This window comes from Fulvia fulva, chromosome 4 (assembly GCF_020509005.1).
Source record: "Fulvia fulva chromosome 4, complete sequence".
NCBI lineage: Eukaryota > Fungi > Ascomycota > Dothideomycetes > Mycosphaerellales > Mycosphaerellaceae > Fulvia > Fulvia fulva.
In genome coordinates, this window is record NC_063015.1 from 5,041,773 (window position 1) to 5,057,603 (window position 15,831).

The following is a 15,831-nucleotide window of genomic DNA, read 5'->3' on the forward strand; positions in this document are numbered from 1 at the left end:
GACGAGTGTGTCCATACCTGCGGCCTCAGATTCGGGTCTCTGGGTCGTCTGTGCTTTAGCGGCAGTACTTTCGCATATGTAAATTCGCTTGCATTTCTAGGGTACCAGTGCGACTGCGTGGAGACGGCTTTCCGTGCGGAGTGGTGAGTGCATTCATCTAGACCTACTGCAGACGCTGTGGCCTTGACTGGCCTCGCGGACATGCGCTCAGTGTCACAAAGTCAGCGCGCCTCTCTCCGCTCTGAATCAATCTGGCATCTCCCACGGCTTATGGACGGTTGCGCGAGGAAGCTTTTACGTGCGAAGCGGCGAGCGTGGTCCCAGTACTCTCTGTCGCGTTGCTTTTATTCTGCTAGATTTTGGCCTTGTTACGACACTTTCCTGAGGCTATGGACACATCAAGCGCGCAATGCTTCGAGCTAGGCATGCCTCTCTGCGGTGCTGATATGCCGATGACAGGAATAAGTTGTATACGAAGCAGCGAGCTGGCTCCTGTTTCCCAGTCTCAGTCTTCATTGCGTGACCCTGTTACCTATCCGCAACGATGCCTCCAAGTTGGTGAAGTTATGACCGCGGTTGATGCTTGGAGTCACGTATGCCTTGCTGCCATCCTGATGTGAAGCTGAAGTCCGTACCGTCCCAGTGACTCCGACCATTCCCATCGGCGCCATCCAAGCATGTCCTCTCTGTCGCTAGTTCATGTACAGCAAACGCCGGTTTCCGAGAACACCTGCGAACGACGAGAATGCCTGAGATCATTCCGAGCGTCTGGGGGTGGGTCTGGACAAATGAAAGAAGAGTCAAGAAGAAAACGCGCAGCAAGGAGAAGACGAGGGGAGCGAGGTGGACGAGAGTGAAGTCAAGAAGGTCGAAGGGGGTAGAATCGATGAGTATGATGATGAAAGCGAAGATTGAATCGATGAGCAGGCCGCGGATAGGGATGTTCGAAACACGGCCGCAGCACCACTGCATGACACGTCAGCAGACCAGACGGCAAGTGTATCCACACCAACACGCCTTATTATGCCTCAATTCGAATTTGTTCAGCGCCTTCCATGTGCTTTTGCCAGAAGTTTGAGGCCCGATCCCCAACAAGAACCCGCTGCTCTCGAGAAGACAGGGCCCCATGCGTATGGTAGCGATGCAACAGGCTGTAAAGCTCTGCTACCATGCTTATACCCGCTGCAAAACAGATCTCAAGCTACTGGCCTGCAAGATGATCACGCCTCTGCCTCCAGGAACTCGCCAGAGTGCTCCTTCAAAGCCGATACCAGGACTTCCCACGCCGGTATACCGTCGACGTGATTCTCTAGCACACCTTCTACCGTCTCCAGCGCGACACCCTCATAATGCATAGGATCGTGGCCAGAATACAATATGATCTTGTCAACGTCATCGTACGCATAACCCGTCGCACCGTCACCAGCGTCGTGATCATTGACGGCCGTGTGCTTATTGTACTCCTGCTCTGCGATGTCAACGACATGATCTAAAATCTGCACCAGATCGTCTTTGAAGCGAAGTTGTTCTGCGTTAAATGGCTTGGTCACGTTGGCGATGATTGTGGAGCTCCAATATGGTTGCAGGCAAAGTCGAGCTTGCAGGATGCGCTTGAGCTCATCTACCTCGAGGGTCCTTTTGTCGAGGAGGACGAGAGTGGCGCGGAATTCCCAAAATGCATCCCGCCAGGCCCCCATGTACAAGCGGTAGTCGGCGGTATCCTGTTGTGATGTGGAGGCTTTTGCAAAAAAGGCGCCAGTGAATGCTCGGTCGAATTCAGCCTCTCGAACCTCCACAAGTCCATAGGGATTCCGCGAAGTCTTGGCCATGCGCAGCTCTATCGGAAAGTCTAGCCAGTAGAACTATTGAAACTGGCGAACCGCCCGCCGCAAGTCGGTGATTTCAGCCCATGAATGTTCGTCGTCAAGCTGCGGAATGCGATCATATCCAGTTGCCCACCTCAATGGGTAGTCCACTCCGTGCTGCGACGAAGTGGTTGTATCGTTGTCTGAGGACTCCGAGTCGTGCTCTTCATGACGCTCACGAGCGTACAGCGGTACTCGGCAGAGCGGACACAAAGAGCTTGCCTTGAGGGAGGCGATGATGCAACTAATGCAGAAGATGTGACCGCCCTTACACGACAATTTGACGGGAGTTCGTGGCGGGCTTCGCTGCGGGGAAATCTCCCAGCAGACTCCGCATTCTTGTAGTGATTCCTGGGTCGATGGGGGAGAGAAGCCGTTGAAGATGAACTCGGTTTTGCTTGGCAGACCCGCCGCCTGGTGAGCTACATTGATGTCGCTCATGTCGTCACTGAATCGCCTGATGATTGCGTAGTTCCGGGACCAATTTCGACAGGTAAAGGTATGGGCGATGCTGCAAAGTTGTATGCCTGCAAGTGTTCGCATGCAAAGATGTACTTTGCACAGCCAGAGGCTGGTGGCCCGATACCTGGCTGCAGCAGGGTATATATTGTGGTACACTGATGTCTGGAGGTCGTGAAGCCTGTCGCGTGCCTTTCGGCAGACCCGTTGTGCAAACAAACCATTGCAACCTTGTGGCGAGCCATACTATGGTACCTTCGTGGGTAGCTATATCTACACTGACGGAGCAGAAGTCTCGTATAGCCGAGTAGGTACGACGTTCGTAGCTAGAACCTGCTGATGTCTCTTCCAAAGAGCCAGTTGATCGTCCAGTATATGGGTATCAGGATCTTATTCCTCCAGGAGACAGTCTTGGTCAGATACGCGCCTCGCCATATCAGCCACGCTATTCGGCCGTTGATTCCACTGCCGCCACTCTGCATGATGGCCTTTTGATTGCCGATGTATGCCATGACACCAAGGTCCTTGTACTTGAACCCATTCTGCTGGATCGTGCCCTTGTTCAATTGCTTCGCCAACCAGTTGGCCTTTTGAGAGGCTACCTGCGCGGTCGCCGGATATGCTGTGCCTTCGAGCACCGCGCAGTCGCCAAGTGCATAGACGTCAGGGACTGGCTTCCCTTCCTTGTCCTGAATCTGAAGATGGCCGTCGGTCACGAGTCCGTGGTTTCTCTCATGCAGCTTGACTCTGTCTGCCAATTCATGTTCGACGAAAGGGTTCATCATCAAGCCTGTCGACCACACCACCATGCCCGTGCCGATCTCGCCTTCCTCCTTGACCTTCAATGTGTACAACGAATCGCCATCTTTGGTGCCCTCGGGTGGCTTTTTGCCAGTGGGCACGCCAGGGCGTAGTTCCTCGATATGATGGCTCGTCTTGATGTCGATACCGTTACGGTGAAAGGTCTTCATGGCGTAGTCTCCCAAGCTCTTATCGAACATGCTGAGGACGTTCGGCGCCACATCGTATACCGTGATCTTGACGTACTCGATCAACTCAGGATAGAGTCTTTTCATGTCCTCGTGGACCATATCGTACAGCTCGGCAGACCATTCGATTCCCGTTGGACCCCCTCCCACTACAGCAAAATTGAGATAGTTCTTCTTCATCTCCGGGGTGGTGGTGGGAAGCGCGGCGACCTCGAAGCATGAGAGCAGTCGATTTCGTATTCTCCGAGCGTCGCCGACATCTTTCAGGAAGTATGCGTTCTCCTTCGCTCCCGGAGTGTTGAATGTCTGAGCATAACATCCAACAGTGATGACCAGCTTATCGTAGTGCAGGCCGAATAGCTCTCCCTTCTTGATCTCGATCTGCTCATCTTCCTTCAGCTGCTCTGTCGTCTTTCGCTCGTTCACACTCTCCGTGAGGGCCTTCGCCGGCGCCGGGTCCTCTACAGCCTCTTCCAGCGTAAGTCTCTTCTTTGCAAAGTCGATCTTGTCGGCCCAGCCTTGGAAGAACTCGGCGCCGTATGCGCGAGCCTTGAAGGAGCGAACAGGCTCCAATGTGGTACGGAACTCGAGGGTGCCAACCGAGGTGCCGGCCAGCAAAGGTGTGAAGACGAAGTATGATCTTGGGCTGACAACCACGATCTGGTACTTCCTCGGGTCCAGAGCCCGCGAGAGAGTGAAACCAGCCCATCCTGAGCCTAGAATGACCACTCTTTCTCTCCCGTGCCTGTGGTTGTCACGCTGTGCCGAAGTCAAGCTGCGTCGCTGGATTGGCGCAATGGATGCTCTGGTGGGGGTGGAGGTCGTTGCTGCCTGCCATTGCGGCGTCTGGCTGCCCAGCCCTCTCCGCCGGACACTCTGCATGGCGATAGCGGGGCTGTATGTCAGTGTTCAACGAGAGCATTGAAACAGGAGAGCCACACATGTTGACAAGATTGAAAGTGCCCCAAACACTCACTCTGACATCACGGCGGCAGCGACCGGCATCATCCGGATAGATATGATTCCTACGTTAACCGGCGGCCGGCATCGAGCATTGGTGTGCTGAACGTTCCGAGGAGCCATGATTTATTCGTCGCAGTCTTCGATGCTGTGTCGAGGGCGAAGTTGTGCTGTCGGCGTGAGGCGTGGCGCAGAAGACGGCGCATGTCCTCGTGATCGAGTGGTCCATGTCCACCTGTGCCGAGCTCCGAGCTGTCGGAGCTGGCAGAAGTGGAGCTCTATACCGTATACCACCCCTTTCCGCCTTCGTTGAAGGCAGCGCCACGCTACCCGCGATCGTGATCGTGATCGATTTGTTGCGACAATAGATGCGGTGGAAGCATGAACAACACGAGCATGTGTTTCTTGCGACTTGGCCATCAGGCACAGCGCGAACACGTGACACCAAGCTTGATCCACGTGACCCGGCACCCTACAGAAGTTGCCATCACAGCACACTGCAATAACGACACAGACAATACTCCAGCAACAATGGCGCCCAACGATGTGACAGATATCAACATCGCCATCCTCGGCGCAGCTAAGTCTTCCCAGAGGTACACATGAGCATGAGCATGATACTGAACGCGAACAGGAATGGGTGGTCTCGCCACAGCTCTGGCACTGGCAAAGAAAGGCTTCAAGAACATAGACGTATACGAGACCGCATCCAATCTGGGCTTCGTGGGAGCTGGCATCCAGCTGGCACCTAACATGGCCAGAATTCTGGACAGACTTGGTGTTTGGGCCCACATTGAGAGGGATGCCGTGGATCTCAAGGAGACCAGCATCCGACAAGGGTCTACAGACAACCAGCTTGCACATGTCGACTTGAAGTACATCCGCTCGACTTATACATATCCCCATATGGTCGGCCACAGATCTTCGTTGGCAGGGTCGATGTACGAAGGCTGTAAGAATGAGAAAGCCATCCGCTTTCACTTCAAGACAGCAGCTGGCCAAGTCAAGTCGTATGGTCCTCATCCATCGTTCATGGCCGTCCCGCGCGAAGGCGAACCATACCAAGTCAAATGTGACGTCCTGCTAGCCGCCGACGGCATCAAGTCAACCGTCCGAGACCAGATGCTTCGCCTGAAAAACATCAACGCCAAGATCATCGATACCGGTCAAGCAGCCTACCGAATCATGCTTACCCGGGAACAAATGAAGGACGACCCCGAACTTCTCGAACTCATCGACGGCGAGATGGTCACACGCTGGATCGGCGAGAAGCGTCACATCATCGCCTACCCTGTATCGTCGAAGCAGATCTACAACCTCAGCACGGTGCAGCCAGATGTAAATTTCGCAGCAGGACCTTCGGCAACATACACCACAAAAGGTAGCAAACCGCAGATGATGGAAGTATTCAGTGATTTCTGCCCCAAGGTACGACGTATGCTCGATCTGGTACCGGATGGCGAAGTCTGCGAATGGAAGCTCCGCGTGCACGAGCCTCTCCCTACCTGGGTTCACGATCAAATTGCGCTCGTTGGCGACGCATGCCACCCCACACTACCCCATCTGGCCCAAGGCGCGGCACAAGCCATCGAAGACGGTGCCGTTCTCAGCGTGGTGCTTTCAAAGCTTCCAAGCACTAGCCCCGAGGACATCACCAAGGCGTTGAAGGTCTACGAGGAGGTTCGCAGGGATCGTGCGTACCAGCTTGTCGAGCTTGCTGCAGCCAGTGGACGAGCGCTACATCTTGGAGACGGGAAAGCGAAGGAAGAGAGAGACCAACAATTCGCCGCGCTGAAAGAGGGCAAGGGTCCTGTGCCTGATAAGTGGGCTGATGCAGATGTTCAGAAGATCATCTATGGTACTGATGTGATGGCTGTGGCGGATGAGAAGTTTGAAGAGATATATGCTAAGTTGTAGAGGATTCCGTTGCCCGGACATGACACCTTGTCACATTCAAGACCTCGTTCAAGCTTTCACCCTCGATTGACGACATTCCGATGCATGATCTCACGAGCTGCAGCATTCCGCTCTCCAGCAGCTTCTCATCTAGACCATATCACCTGGGCCGGAGCATGAGGCTCCAATTCAAGAGGGTCGTCTAATGGTAGGGTATGTCTTCCGACTGCAAGGGCCAAGAGAGGATCGGCCGTCAAAAGATTCAAACTTTCACATCGATGGTAAAGGTTAAGATGCGAAGCTAGCCTGAGCTGACCAGGACGACGGGATGCGAGTTCAAATCACGCCTTCTCCGTTACAATCTTCTTTGCGTCTATGTCGGCAGCAAATCGTTTGGGTCGCGCAACAACAGCAGCAGAGTTCTGTCAGCAAGGCACGATGGGATCTGTGTGCCACGTCCTGTACATCTTGCCTTGCAAAAGCCGATCGTCGTCCCCCATCGAGCGTCGCTCGTGCGCAACATTCACCTCTGCGCTTCGTCCAAAACAACTTGCTTCACCACCGCACGGCGAGCCGTAGGAGAACATGAAATGATATTGACGAATGCAAGCGAGCGGTCTGACGTACTGTATACAATGATGCAGCCAGGCCTCGAGCCTCCACCACATGTGGACGGACCTACATTGATGAACGATGGTAATTGCACACATGACTTTCTTCAAAGTCACCTATAACCATGCCCTGATCTCACTTCTGATCTGGGAACACATCCACGATCGACAATCAACTCTTGAACGGCATGACCACCAATATTCAAACCCCCACTACAGATCTTCCGACGAGAACCGAACGTCTCTTCAGCGGGCTGTCTACGCCGGCGAGGCAAGATCCCTTGCGAGAATGTGGCATCGGCTGGGCAGAGCAGTACATGAAGCATACCTGGAAGGACAACTACGATGACGGCTACGGGGCGACAGGCTACACCTTCGACGACATTGACAAGATTCTGCTCCATCACGAGCATGATCCTTCGCTGTACGACACAAATGAGCTGTGAAACGGCATATATGATGACCTTGACAATGGTATTCTTTCGGCGGAAGTGCTGAAACCGGCATGGAAAGACCTTTTCGACCAGTTTCTGGAAGCAAAGTAGTGAAAGACCAAGGACGTGCCCATGTGAGGCTTGGAGTACGTAGAAATATTCCAGCGCGGGTTTGTGGACTCTGGAATCTGGAGTCCTTTCATCATGTTCTCGGGCATGTATAAAAGTCGTGCTAGAGGTGTTGATTCAAAGTTGGACTGAAGCTTCACGAAAAATTCCTAGACATGTGAAGACCAACACAGAGGCGAGAAACTTCTCGCCTTTGTACAAGCAAAGCTGGCCCACTTTCACTCTTGTGAGAGGGCTTATATGTGTGCAATCGCCGCCACTTCATCCCACAGATGTGTACTGCTCCTGACAGTACACCTTGCTGGCTCTTCAACTATGAGCAGCAGGCAATCCCTTCCCAGGAAAGACATGTACCTAGTAACCAGAATCTCCCGACCAAAGCAGGATGAGCTTCCAGCCGAGTGCGCTATCTGCAGAGCACCGCCCGTCCATCCTGTCAAACTGTCTTGCAAGCACATATACTGCGCTCGGTGCATTCTTTCGGCGCCGTCTTTGGGTTGGCATCCGCGCCAGAGGTCGACCGGAACAATCGCGGCAGGTTGAGGAAGGAGTGGATGCTTGTAGCCATGCGGCTTCAGTATACCATTGAAAAGCTGAAGGGTCGGTGTCTCCGTGTTGCTGACTTCCGGCGACATCTGGAAGGACCGGTCTGTTTGAATCCTCACTGGCTGCACTGGGCGAGTGACAATGCATGGTCCGAGATTGAGACGGAAGGACTCAAGAAAGAGAAATTCGATGAGAAGCTGGAGGCTCGCGTGGATTTCGTGGTTGACTCGGCAGAGCTGGAATATGTCACTGTCCTGGCGAGCGAGGGTGGATACAGCGCCAAGGATATTGACCAGATTGTCCGTAGTAGAGGATTTTCAGTGTCTGTGATGCAGGACCGCTTCGAAAGACAATATGTCAAAGCGCTTGCGGCTCACGTCTCGGATCGGATGACGAAGGAGGAGCTTGCACAAGCGAAGGGAGATCTGCCGGATCAGTTCATGGGCGAGCGATATCAAAGCAGCCACGCGGAAGCATCGAATAGATGAGAACCTCGGGTTGTGCCGTAGAATGCTTGCGCCAGCCTTCGGAGGTGGCCAAAGTCGTCGTTCTTGAATGCATTGGCAGCCGTGTAGTAAGTGGTCGCCTCTACGCGAAGAGCCATGCCAACAGCACGGCCATGACTGCAACTGTCAGCAACTCAATCTGCTTCTCTCTCGTAGGCGCGTAGCAAGAGCCGCCGGGCAAGCAGCATCAACCTGAACTTCGCTTGCCTCTCCGCTCCGCTCCGCTCCGCTCCGCTCCGCTCCTCTCACCACTTTGGCTGCGTGACTCGAAGGTGCTGCCAGGTGGAGCTTGGGTCATCACCACGGCATGGGCGGGAGCCATGCATTACAGTGAGTGCGCTTGTTTGGGATATCGAACGATTAGCCGGCTGACAGGCGCGCAGTTCGTTTCCTCAAGACGCCCAAAGTGCACGTGGAAAAGAGCCCCGTGCTGCTCAAAGCCGTCGTCACACTCACCACCGATCTAGGCGAGACCTTCCTCCCGACTGACCTGCACTTGGTCGTCACCCTTCGAGACGCAGAAGAAGATGGCGAGACATATCTGCGAAAGAAGATCCAATGGCAGGCTGGTGCACGAGCAGCGAACATAGCCTTGGACGTGTCGCGGCAAGACATTGACTGGCCGGCATGCGTACATGTCGAAGCAAAAGAGGCGAGGAAAACAAAACCACACAGCTTTCTCCCTCCGATCGTGGACGTCTGGAGTGGCACACTTGATCCCACCAAAGGCCACTTCGAATCAGGTCATCGAGTCGAGAGGAGGTTCACGTCCTTGGCCGAGCGGTCGCTGTCACTGCTGGAAGACGCTGGAGACAGTATCGCAAGGCACTTGTGGGACGGCAGCCAGGCACTGGCACAACACATCGATCACATCCTCTCGCTCGAGAATCCTGCCACACTGCCCCTGCTGGAATATGTCATCATCTCTGCGACATATCGGAGACTGAATGTCATTGAGCTTGGCGCCGGCTGTGGGACAGTTGGCATCAGCGTAGCTCAGGCAATGCCAGACGCCGACGTTCTTCTGACAGACCTGCCGGAGGTGACGGAGCTTATCAATGCCAACATTGCTCGCATGAAGCCCGCCATGTCATCTCGAGTGCACTTTCAACCGCTGGACTGGCTGGCACAGCTACCCGAGAAGCTCCAGACACGAAAGAACGACCTCATCATTGTGTCTGAATGTACATACAACACCGACACCCTGGAACCTCTCGTCGGCATGCTCGTCAATCTAGTGAATAGATCGCCAAAAGCCGTCATCGTCGTGTCAACGAAGACCAGGCACGATAGCGAGGCAGCCTTTTTCGATCTGATGAGAAACGCGGGCTTGATCGAGGAGGGCAGCATGAGATTGCCGCTGCCTGGAGAGCCTGGAACAGGATACGCTGATTGGGCCACTGATGTCGGTATGCACATCTTCAGAGGCAAAGATCACAGGCTTAGTCTGAGTCCGAGAAGTGGCAGTGAAGAAGAGGTGCCTAAAGCCCAGGTGTCGAAACGAAGTGAACCGCGATGATCATGTCGAAGGGATAGACTCGCATTTCATCATCTGCATATGAACGGCGCACGCATAAGGGAACATCCAAGGACGGCTTGGCTAAGGGGAATGGATGGGGGCATGTGGGACCCGCGCATAATGAGCTTAGCGCGTGGCGATTATGACGATGCGAGGGCGCAGGCGCGCAATGTATGGGTGAACACATTCAATCAGGAGGCGGTCAGTACGGCTGGCATGCGAGTCCCTGCTGATTCGCAAAGCACATATCAGCACAATGAACTTGTATGTTTGAAGCCACCTCTCAGAGGATCGAGCGCTGCCTACACCGACAACAGCACTACCTTTACGATACTATTGCCGTGCTGCATTGAAGCCTCCTACAATCAACCCATCGCCGCCATCTGGACTTCCTGACCCCTAACACTCTTCCACTCCAGCGCTGCTGAACCGAAAATCGACAACGCGCTCAACGCGGTCGCCACATAGAATGTTCCGACCAACGCGTCATTGTAAACACCCTTCACGGCCTCAAGAAAAGTCTCTGGTATGACATCACCGAGGGTGGTCGCGCCGCTTTCAAGCACAACGCGAGGATCCAGCTCTGGCACGACTTGGCCCAGCCCAGATACCAGCCTGTTGGCGAAGACGTTCTGGGACACGGAGACGAAGAGAGCTCCGCCCAAAGTCTGAAAGAAGATCACGATCGCGGTCCCTATGGGTACATCCTCCTTGGGAAGGCATGTCTGAGCCGCCAACATGGTTTGCTGGAAACCGAAGCCGACTCCGAGACCGGCGATGATTTGGTAGCCTATCCATTGGCCGGCGCCGGTGCTTGTGGTGAAGGTGGTCAGTAAGCCAGTGCCGATCGCCATCATCACAGATGACAATATGGCGAATGGCGTGTAGTAGCCTATCAATGACACTATGACACCAGTTGGCGTAGAGGAGATGACCACGGAAAGGACCTGGAGACAACGTCAGTACTATTCGGTCGACAATGGGCCAACGCCGCTTAGGGCACTTGGACATACCATCGGAATATTCATGATACCCGACTTGACTGGTGAGGCTCCTGTGATAGCCTGGAACCAGATAGGGATGTAGTAAGTCCTTGAAGACAAAAGAGTGTCAGCTATACTCCAACGGCAAGAGGCAATGTCTCAACGACTGGAGATGGGCAGAAACGAAGGCTAGGGCGGATATCGTCAGACGATGCTGGGTGCTTTCCATACTTACAGCGAGAAGAAAGCAGCTCCCAAAGTCAGGGCGAACCAGGCTGCCGCAGCAATTGATCTCTGCTCCAGGACTCGGATCGGTACCGTCGCATTGTCCTTCTTCCATCGCTGTATGCCGACGAAGACGAAAAGTGTCAAGCCAAAGAGAACCCACAGCGCGATGATGCGACCATCAGACCACGCGTATGTGGATCCACCCCATTGTAACGCGAGAAGCAGGCAGATTATCATGGGCAAGAATACGGCCAAGCCTTCCAGATCGAACTGCTTGACCCTTGCTTTCCACCCCGACTGCAGTTTCTGCGCACGATGACGATCTGTCTCTTGGTACAGGAAAATGATGAAGGCGATCGTCACTGCGCCAATCGGCAAATTGATGTAGAAGAACCAGCGCCAGGAGAGCTTGTCTGTGAAAGCTCCGCCCTAGAATTACAGTCAGCGCTTCAAGAATGGACGCCATTGACAAATAAGGTACCATCAGTGGTCCGGCCACAGAGGCAATGCCATACATTGCACCACAGATCCCAATATACACTGGTCTTTTCTGGAGAGGAGCACTGTTGGCGATGATCAGAAGCGCACCTGAGAAGATGCCAGCTGACCCGAAACCAGCTATGGCACGGCCCACGATGAGCGCTTGAAGAGCAGTCAGATGAGTGTCTGGAGCAATTCTACATGGCGGTCGTACCTGTCGAGTTGGGTGCAGCACCACATATCGCCGAGCCTTGCATCGGAGCCATGGTCAGCACACGAAGAATGAAGCTGGCATTGTCGCTCCACTTACCAATCTCGAACCAAGATATCGCCATGAGGAAGATCCACTTGACACTGAAGAAAGTGTACAGCTTTCCATAAAACAGCTGGAATGCGCTCAAGGTCAACATGTACGAGCTGGCATACCACCCAACATCATCCAGAGCACGAAAGTCGTCTGTAATCCTCGGTATCGCTGTCGAAATAATGGTCATATCCAGGCACATACAGAACACCGCAAGGCAGATTGCGATCATGATCAGGATCATAGCAGCTGGAGCAGGATAGACCGAGTCATCATCACCTTCAGCATCATTGGCATCTTCCACCTCCTTCGTCTCGACTTCCAGGTCGATGTGAGACTGCCTTGCAATGAGACTGGCATGCTTCTCCAGATTCTGTCGGAGCTCCCCACTGTAGGAGAACTCAGGCTGCTCGAAGGAAAAGCGCCCAATGGAGAAGTCGGCGGACTCCGTGATGCTTGAGCGCCGACTGCGCTTTGCTGCCGCCGTGGAGTCGGGAGTATGACCTCTGTTCAAGCTGAGCTCGAGCGAGGTCTTGAAGTTGGCTAAAGTTGCTGCCTAATCACGCTTCGTCAGCATCGCATGAACACTTGATTCTAACAAACGACCTACTTGCGAGTCTGGTGTGTGCCTGTACTTGAGAGTCGAATCGGGCGTGTGTCGATATCTGAACTCGGAGTCTGGCGACCTACGCTCGAAGAGGATCGCATCGATGTCGAGATCCGCTAGGTCTGGCAAGACTGGCGATGAGTTGCGAGGTAACGGCCAGTCTGAGTCTTGGGAGCTTTGTTCTGCTTCGTCAATTGGGCTAACAGGCTCCTGAATCTGCACACTCTTTTCAACTTCTTTGTTGAACGACATACTGGCCTCAGATCTGTCACAGTAGACTTCAAACAGTCTTTGCTCTGCCCCAGTACTTCTGTGTAAACCCGATCGCGAGGTTCGTGGTACAAGTGGCTGGCTGCCTCTATCCGCAATCTCTCTCGTGGACGTCCGCACTGGCCTTTTCTGGATGAGGCTGTCTTTTAACACGAATCCCACCTCTCACAAGGTGATCAGCAGCGTAACAATGGCTACCGGATTTTCACAAAACCGAACACTTTTTGTTCGTCTTCTTTGACGGGCATGACCGGGGAGCTGGCAGCCACCGAGAACACAACAGCTCTTTGGCTTGCTTGTATCACCCGCCGACAGCACAATTCTCGCGGTGCGCTACTAGCCCTACCTGTTGTCAAACGCCCAACAATGTGGTGGAGAGGGTATGGGGGTGCTGCTGTCTGGCCATAAGACAGTAGCGTGGCGCACGTGAGTGGTCAGCATCTCGCGATGGCTAGGCTTGGCGTTGACGATCGTCGGTCTGTCCTTTCAGCTCGATACTCTCTTTGCTGCCAAGGTGAAACTCTGGCTTCGGACAAGGTCGGTAGGGTCTCAGCTTGATCAAGTCGTTTGGGATGGCCTGATAGCAATACTATCTGGCCAACTTGCGCTCACACTGGCTCAATCGTGCAGATTATGCCGCAGTGATGATCCAGACGATGTCATAGCAGAACCACAGCAGCTGCGTTATGCGCTTCACAAGCTGTGGCACCCCTACCTCGGGCATCTGGTCAACGAACAGCGCAGTAAAACCTCTATCTGGCGAAGCAGTGTATTGCACAAGCGCATTGAGGACAGAGATCAACAATGCCGTACATTCGTCACCATAGTGCCGAATCTTCCCCACCTGCCCCAACGCCTATGAATGAAAAGACCTAATCCAACCAGCATCACTCAGCTCAGTACTCGTTCAGCCTATGATGTCCACTAGCATGTCCCCCCATCGGCACGATCCAGTCCGGCGCAATGCCATCACTCGCCACAAGTGAGTCCCGTCTATACCCATTAACACAGTCCACGTCCCCATACACCTCTCTCCAGCCTTCCACAATCGCCGTAGAGACGTTCGAGCCGCCACACACCACGATCACGACCTTTTCGTCAGGCCTGACCGGTCGTCCCAGCGCTTTCTTCAGCCTGTTGCCGTAGCAGAGCGCGATGTTGACACCGCATGCTGGTTCCACGAGGAGCCTTTCGTCTTCAGCGAAGCGCCAACAACCCATAGCCGCTTCGGCGTCGGTCAGGACCGTGTTCTTGACTTTGCCGCTCGCGCGACCCTCGACAGCCAGTTCAAAGGCTCGATCACTCACGCGGGCGACACCGAGGGAGGTGGCAATCGACGTAATCTTCGGCAACGTAGTATTCTCCCCCTTCGCCAGACTCGTCGTCAACGCATCAGCACCATGCGTCCCACAGGTCAGAACCTTTGTCTTATCCCACGTAGGTCCCTGGTCCTCAATCCCTTGCATCAAGCCAATGAAAAGACCTCCTCCGCCGGAGCTGCAGATGACCCAGTCCGGGGCATCTTCACCTAGGTCGCAGAACTGCTGTTGCATCTCGTCGACCATGGTTGAGTGCCCGTCCCAGATGTCGGGGTGGTCGAAGGGACTGACGTAGATGGGTTCTTCGCCTCGCTCGACGGCTTTGGGGATTACGACTTGACGCATGTAGTCGCCTGCTTCTTTGATGCCCGGGCCGTATTGGATGACTTGTTTGGCGCCGGCGGCATAGAGTTTGGAGATCATGTGTGGTTTTGTGGACATGGGCGTTACGACCTTGGGCTTCAGGTCAGTATTTCATTCCTTCCGACCGTTGAGCTGACGCTCGACTTACAGTGACGGGCCTGCCAACGAACTTCCCAGCACTGATACATCCCAGCGCCGCATTACCTCCCGAGTTGGAGAAGAAGTGGACTTTGTCTGGATCCTCGGCCCGCTCCATACTCTTGAGGACGAGATTACCGAGACCGCGAGACTTGAAGGAGCCCGATGGCTGCAGGTTGTCGAGCTTGAGGAAAATTCTGCTTCTACGGCTTACTATCCGTTGGGTAAAAACATGAGCGGTGGGGAGGGAACATGGTGAAACGTACCAGCCCGCTGCCTTGGAGAGGTTGACAGACTCAATCAATGGAGTCTGGCGCCATGGCCGCTGTTGCGGTGGGATCTTGAGACGTTGCGCACCCATTGTGGGTGATGTTGTTGATGGTGAGAATGACGACTGATGTGGTTGATGTTGAGCGGAAGTAGGCCTGACCACGGCAGATGTTGTTGAGGTTGACAATGGTACTTGTTGCTTCAGTCGTTGATGTTCTCGATCCCAGGGTCGCTGAATGTCTCGACAACGATGAAGTATTGTGTTGGTCTTTGCGGAGTTTTATGAGTCCAAGGTTCTGTTAAGAGTAGCAGCAGCGATGGCTATCTTTCAACTCAAGTGGCAAATCTGCGGCCTTGTAAGCACCACCAACAATCCAAAGAGACATGATAGGACGGACGGGAGAAAGGAGATGATTCCTGGTATGTAGCGATGAAAAGATCAAACGACGATTGGTAGAGCGCACGGCAGGCATGGCTCATACTTATCTCTCCGTTTCTTCCCTACGCGCCCTAGTCCCGTTCACATGAGAAAGCTTCTCTGCCATTAGCGTTCCGCATCCCATGCCAGAGTCAAGCCGTTATCTGCTAAGCTTGGCATGTTGCAAGCCGTGATGTTGTGCATGGAGGTCAGCTTGCTCCTCCGCTCCGCTCGATTCGATTCGATTCGTGAACCCAGCCTCGAATCGGAAGCGGGATCCATGCTCTGCTTTCGACCAGCATTCGCTGCACACATAATGGTTGTACACGCTCTCCAGTTCCGGTTCTATTCCGCAACATCTGTACCACTTGTTCTGATTGCACGCACGACGAAAGCTGTGCAATCATGCGTACGTGTGTGTTCACGACCATCCGAGACAAGCCGATGTTAGGCGAACGTTCACGCTTCCCTCGCATCGCTTCGCATGGGGTAATAGAATCAAGCTCACCATTGATATGGGGTAATCGCACCAAAGAA

At 54.0% G+C, this 15,831-nt stretch overlaps 8 protein-coding genes across 8 annotated transcripts; 4 read left to right on the plus strand and 4 right to left on the minus strand.

Moving 5' to 3' along the window:
- Window positions 1–1,220: 1,220 nt before the first annotated feature.
- Window positions 1,221–1,829, minus strand: CLAFUR5_05108 (uncharacterized protein; the record flags this gene model as incomplete). The annotated part of the gene is made up of 1 exon (XM_047904256.1): window positions 1,221–1,829. One exon carries the CDS (start codon window positions 1,827–1,829, stop codon window positions 1,221–1,223), a length of 609 nt encoding a protein of 202 aa, XP_047760399.1.
- An 821-nt stretch (window positions 1,830–2,650) lies between these two features.
- On the minus strand, window positions 2,651–4,195 carry CLAFUR5_05109 (putative NADH dehydrogenase; the record flags this gene model as incomplete). The annotated part of the gene is made up of 1 exon (XM_047904257.1): window positions 2,651–4,195. One exon carries the CDS (start codon window positions 4,193–4,195, stop codon window positions 2,651–2,653), a length of 1,545 nt encoding a protein of 514 aa, XP_047760400.1.
- A 609-nt stretch (window positions 4,196–4,804) lies between these two features.
- Window positions 4,805–6,190, plus strand: CLAFUR5_05110 (FAD-dependent monooxygenase OpS4; the record flags this gene model as incomplete). Its single annotated transcript, XM_047904258.1, has 2 exons — window positions 4,805–4,850; window positions 4,905–6,190. 2 exons carry the CDS (start codon window positions 4,805–4,807, stop codon window positions 6,188–6,190), a joined length of 1,332 nt encoding a protein of 443 aa, XP_047761131.1.
- A 778-nt stretch (window positions 6,191–6,968) lies between these two features.
- CLAFUR5_05111 (uncharacterized protein) lies at window positions 6,969–7,226 on the plus strand (the record flags this gene model as incomplete). The annotated part of the gene is made up of 1 exon (XM_047904259.1): window positions 6,969–7,226. The coding sequence occupies one exon, from the start codon at window positions 6,969–6,971 to the stop codon at window positions 7,224–7,226; it is 258 nt and encodes an 85-aa protein (XP_047761130.1).
- A 671-nt stretch (window positions 7,227–7,897) lies between these two features.
- Window positions 7,898–8,377, plus strand: CLAFUR5_05112 (uncharacterized protein; the record flags this gene model as incomplete). The annotated part of the gene is made up of 1 exon (XM_047904260.1): window positions 7,898–8,377. One exon carries the CDS (start codon window positions 7,898–7,900, stop codon window positions 8,375–8,377), a length of 480 nt encoding a protein of 159 aa, XP_047761129.1.
- Window positions 8,378–8,715: 338 nt separating this feature from the next.
- Window positions 8,716–9,914, plus strand: CLAFUR5_05113 (UPF0665 family protein; the record flags this gene model as incomplete). Its single annotated transcript, XM_047904261.1, has 2 exons — window positions 8,716–8,725; window positions 8,779–9,914. The coding sequence occupies 2 exons, from the start codon at window positions 8,716–8,718 to the stop codon at window positions 9,912–9,914; spliced, it is 1,146 nt and encodes a 381-aa protein (XP_047761128.1).
- Window positions 9,915–10,279: 365 nt separating this feature from the next.
- On the minus strand, window positions 10,280–12,153 carry CLAFUR5_05114 (MFS-type efflux pump MFS1; the record flags this gene model as incomplete). Its single annotated transcript, XM_047904262.1, has 5 exons — window positions 10,280–10,861; window positions 10,928–11,006; window positions 11,133–11,554; window positions 11,607–11,767; window positions 11,820–12,153. The coding sequence occupies 5 exons, from the start codon at window positions 12,151–12,153 to the stop codon at window positions 10,280–10,282; spliced, it is 1,578 nt and encodes a 525-aa protein (XP_047761135.1).
- Window positions 12,154–13,682: 1,529 nt separating this feature from the next.
- Window positions 13,683–14,967, minus strand: CLAFUR5_05115 (Catabolic L-serine/threonine dehydratase; the record flags this gene model as incomplete). The annotated part of the gene is made up of 3 exons (XM_047904263.1): window positions 13,683–14,558; window positions 14,617–14,806; window positions 14,873–14,967. 3 exons carry the CDS (start codon window positions 14,965–14,967, stop codon window positions 13,683–13,685), a joined length of 1,161 nt encoding a protein of 386 aa, XP_047761134.1.
- Window positions 14,968–15,831: the final 864 nt, after the last annotated feature.